Genomic DNA, 4,751 nt, shown 5'->3' on the forward strand with positions numbered 1-4,751 from the left:
TAATTAAAAGGAAAATTCTGTCTCCAAACTAAATATGATCACTATTGTTTCCTTTAATTCTTTTTTTGTTTGTTTTTTGAGACAGAGTATCATTCGGTCACTCAGGCTGGAGTTCAGTGGCGTGATCTTCTGGGTTCATACGATTCATGTGCCTCAGCCACCTGAGTAGCTGGGATTACAGGCATACACCACCACACTAGGCTAATTTTTGTATTTTTAGTAGAGACGGGGTTTCACCATGTTGCCCAAGCTGGTTTCAAACTCCTGGCTTCAAATGATCTGCCCACTTCAACCTCCCAAAATGCTGGGGTTACAGGTGTGAGCCACCATGCTGGGCCTCAATTCTTTAATAGAAGTTTCATAAAGCAGGGAGGAAAGTGGTTTATAGTATTGAGAAAGAACAGCAAGTAAAAATATTTTATTTATTTGTATCTATTATGAGAGCTTTAAATTGTTTTCTTATACAATTGTTTTTTGTTATAAAAGTAATATAAGTAAATATAAACAAATTACAGAACAACTGGAAATTAGACTCATAATGACAAAACAACCAGAAATTAGAGAAGACTCATAATTTCAATACCCTACACACTCACCAATAGCATTTTAAAATAATTCCTTCAGGTTTTTGTTTCCCCTTCGCACTTATTTTTTTCATATGTAGTTACAAACAAACATAATAATACACAAACTTACATTCTGTCTTTTTCCTAACTTCACATTATTTGAAATGTACTTTCCTATGTTGTCACCTCCTCTTCCTATTCATCTCATGACATTTCAACTAATTTGTATTAGATAATACTAATAATGTTAACAGCTGACATTTTTTGAGTAAGTACTGTACATACTGCTTTATCTTCATTACCTGCGCAATCCTCCAAACCCTGTATGTCGGATATTATTAGTAATAAAGTTTTAAAGACTGTAAAATTTAGGCTTAAAAGGTTAAAAAAAAAAACTTGCCTAAGTTCAAAAAATTAGTAAGTGAAGGCATAGTACTTGAAATCTTCTATTTTCATATAAAATTTGTATTCTTAACTTCATTAATCTGTTTACTCAGTGAAGAAAAGGTGATTGGTTTTCCACCAATGCATCAATAACTGCAAATTTCCTCCGGCTAAATTTAGACAATCTTAAGTGTATAGGCTAGAAACAGCAAAAAAGACTTCACAACTACCTAAAAGATTAATTTGCTGAGTTGTCAATATTCTCCATTTTTTCCTAGTCTTGCATTGTTAATCTGTCTTCTCTTCAGTCTGCTCAGAGCTTCCTCCTTTGAGCAGGCAAGCCTCCTTCAGCCAGCAATAGCCTGCTTCTTAGCGTACCTTTCATGCATTCACTCAAATGTAGGATGGTGTTTTTCCTAATTTTGGCCTCCAATGAGCTGTGCCTCCAAGATGTTCCTGAGACCCATGGTACTGAGAATTAAGCCTCACTTTCTCTTTTCTTTCTAACTGAAGGATTCTAGTGTACTAAGAAACTTTGTTTCAGAGATGTCCTGCTGGTCACTGTCACTCAATTTGACCTAAACAAGCTTCTGAAAGAAAATTTTATGCCAAGTTGAGTTAAGTGAGTGGATCACAGTAATTCTCAGAATAAAGAAAGCTTACAATGCACAATATACTTCCTGGTCCTCAATTCCCTCCACCCATTGGTGATCTTGTGACCCAATTCATTCTACACATTATTCTGTTGATGATACATAGAAAAGGAAAGAAAACATTTTGTCCTTCCAGGAAAGTCTAGAGAGGAATAAATGCAAAGAGCCAATTATTACTTCATTTCCCTACAAACTTCATACTTTCTCCAGTGTAAGTAATGATTAGATTTCATAACAACCCATTTAAAATTGTAAAGATTAAGCCTATATTTGTACTTTTTATTTAAGAGATGACACAGGTATTTGGTGTAGCAGCTACTATCATAAATACATTTTAAATGTGAGGTCAAAAGCTCAAATACTTAGAGAGTCCACACTAAGTGAATGAAACAGGCCATTTGGAATATTGGTGCTTGGGAGAAAGTAGGCCTGGCATAAAGGGAGTTTGGCCCACTGCACTCTCCTTTATAGCTATCCTGTGGCCCACAGGATAAAGACCCACAGTTGCCAGATATCATTTTTAAAAGATTCCAGGGGTCAGGATTTTTAGGTAAGGTTCTCCACATTTTAAAATATTGGATTACATTTATAAACACAGTGTGGGTCAAAATATGTTATTAGTGGATAGCCTTTGGACTAGTGTTACTGTTTGAATTCCATTCAAATCCATATCAAATGAATGACCAATGCTGAACATTCGATATTGAAGTCTAGCATATCTGGTTACGAATCAGTTATTTCCCATGAAGTCAGAGAAAATGTTGCCTTACCCAACTAGCTGAAACACATCATGAATCAGACCTATTCTGTCCTTAGGTCTGAGAAGTGTGTGGTTCTGATTCAGCTGTGTGATGAGTTGGTCCCATCCATGACCCTCATAGTGAACAATGTAGTAACCATTTGAGTCCACATTAAATTTCACCCAACTGGTCTTTTCAGGTAAATCCAGAATATCTAAGAGGATAAAATTGGCGTACACATTTTATTATCAACATGCTCATTCAGAACATCTCCACAACTGTTAGTTTTAATCCAATTACTTATAAATCAATGGGAAGATGAAGTTTGGGGAGAGTCATAATGATATTCATTTACATAGTTCACTGGATGATTTCTTTTGGGAAGATGGTCTTATTAAATTAATAAATAAGTTGATTCATAGGAATAAGACTGCTGAATTTGTTCTAAAAAATTGTCTATGCAGGTCTAAGAGGCATGCAAGGGCCCAGTGAGCCAGATAACTAGCATGACGGGAATTTGGCTTAATTTGATGATGTTCTTGTCTCAAGATTTAGTCACTAGTCATTGAAATATGTATGTGTAAATAGGTGATCCATTTGTTCATTTTAGTAAAAGAAGGACTCCAGGTTAAGCATGACTTTGTGATGGAAAACCTCTCAAATTGTATTAAAGTGTTCAGAGGAAAATTAAAATTATACTATGTATTTTTAATATGGCATATATTATACTAGAGGGTAAAATTACATTATAATATTCTCTCAACAACTCTGTGAGATTTAGTCCTTATTCAACATGAGATGAAAAAATTGAAGCTCAAGATGAGTTTGTAAATTTTCTTAAGGTCACACATCTAGTAAGTGAGAGAGTGAGGATTTGAATCCAGAAGCAATCGATTTTAAAGTATATGCTTTTTTCCACATTTTTTGCCTCATCCATAACCTGTAAAATAGATTAGTGTGTATTATAAGACATAAGATGAATTTCTGTTATTTCTTGATGTAAATAATCTATCTCTAAATGATAAAAGCACGAGAGAACTTCCCACTGAATGAAAAATCCAGATTTTCTTTCTAAAAGAGTTATTTTAGTAACATATGGATAAATGACAATTTCTCTCAAATACAAATCTTTTATTATTAGATTTACTTATTGTATCTTTCCTTCAAATAGCTCAACACATGTTTAATTTCAACATTGAAATACCTGTTTGGCTAATTAGTTCATTACCTGTCTTTGATTTTAGAATGTGTCTGTGGATCACATTAGAGGAACTCGTGGAGTAGGTCAATGGGATATGCCACAGGTACCTGTGACAGAGAGTAAAGACAGTTATAGACCAAAAGAATGCTGCTGTGATTTTTCACATTGTCAGACTCAGATAGACTGTAAAAGGCACCTAAATACCCATCATCCTTCACACCACCCACAAGTGGTCCTATAAATTTTATAGGCTAAGATTAGCATATCCTTAAGTATGCAAAAAATTACTCCATGATAATCATAAAGCAGCAGCCATGTCTATCTAGTTGAACTCTGCCACAAATAATTGTGTCATTTGCTGTCCTAATCTCATATCATAACAAATTCTGCTGTTTGTATGAGAAAGAAAATCCAATGTTTCCTTCACATTTTCAAAAACTATCAGCCTGATGCTGATTCAAATAACTAAACCAAAGCTGTAGGGAAAGCCCTTAAGAGGTAAATAACTTACTCCAGTATGATTTTTTACTTATACTTTTGTTCAACAGTACTACTCACATCCAACCTCCCAACTGCTGAATGACTGCAAATAAATAGTCAATGATACTACAGCTCAGGATTTGTAGGAGAGCTAAGTGCAGAGAGCAGAAAAGCAGAATGGATTAGAGGAAAAGTTCTCAGTTACTTTTCAATAGCCCTGCTGCAGTAAAGAGATGAAATTGGCTTTTTCTGATTAACTTTCTAGCAGCCTCTAGAATTAATTTCCTCTATTAAATCAAGTAATATTAGCTAAAATAATCCTGCATATTTAATATCATGTGCTTGATAACACCAACAGGTGTAAAGCAGACAAAAGAGTAACTGAGATCTTTACACAAAAAGGTAAAAAAGGCCAGGTGTGGTGGCTCACGCCTGTAATCTCAGCACTTTGGGAGACTGAGGCAGGCAGATCACTTGAGGTCAGGAGTTCGAGACCAGCCTGACCAACATGGTGAAACCCCGTCTCTACCAAAAACAACAACAACAACAAAATTAGCCAAGCATGGTGGTACGTGCCTCTATAATTCTGGCTACTTGGGAGGCTAAGACAGGAGAACTGCTTTAACCCAGGAGGCCAAGTTTGTAGTGAGCCAAAATTGGCCATACTCCAGCTTGGGCAACAGAGTGAGAATTTCTCTCAAAAAAAAAAAAAAAAAAAAAAAAAAAA

General features: G+C 35.2%; 1 protein-coding gene across 3 annotated transcripts in view; it reads right to left on the bottom strand.

The window, feature by feature from the left end:
• The window catches only part of ERAP2 (endoplasmic reticulum aminopeptidase 2), a 49,428-nt gene that overhangs the window by 15,343 nt on the left and 29,334 nt on the right, over nucleotides 1-4,751 (bottom strand). For all 3 annotated transcript variants that reach the window (XM_017858844.1, XM_017858845.1, XM_017858847.1), the window contains exons 12-13: nucleotides 3,572-3,651; nucleotides 2,374-2,557 (exon numbers count right to left, since the gene is read on the bottom strand). In XM_017858844.1, coding sequence (XP_017714333.1) covers nucleotides 2,374-2,557; nucleotides 3,572-3,651 — 264 coding nt within the window. The remainder of the gene's footprint in view (nucleotides 1-2,373; nucleotides 2,558-3,571; nucleotides 3,652-4,751) is intronic.

Source organism: Rhinopithecus bieti, unplaced genomic scaffold, assembly GCF_001698545.2.
Source record: "Rhinopithecus bieti isolate Rb0 unplaced genomic scaffold, ASM169854v2 scaffold_48863, whole genome shotgun sequence".
NCBI classification, from domain to species: domain Eukaryota; kingdom Metazoa; phylum Chordata; class Mammalia; order Primates; family Cercopithecidae; genus Rhinopithecus; species Rhinopithecus bieti.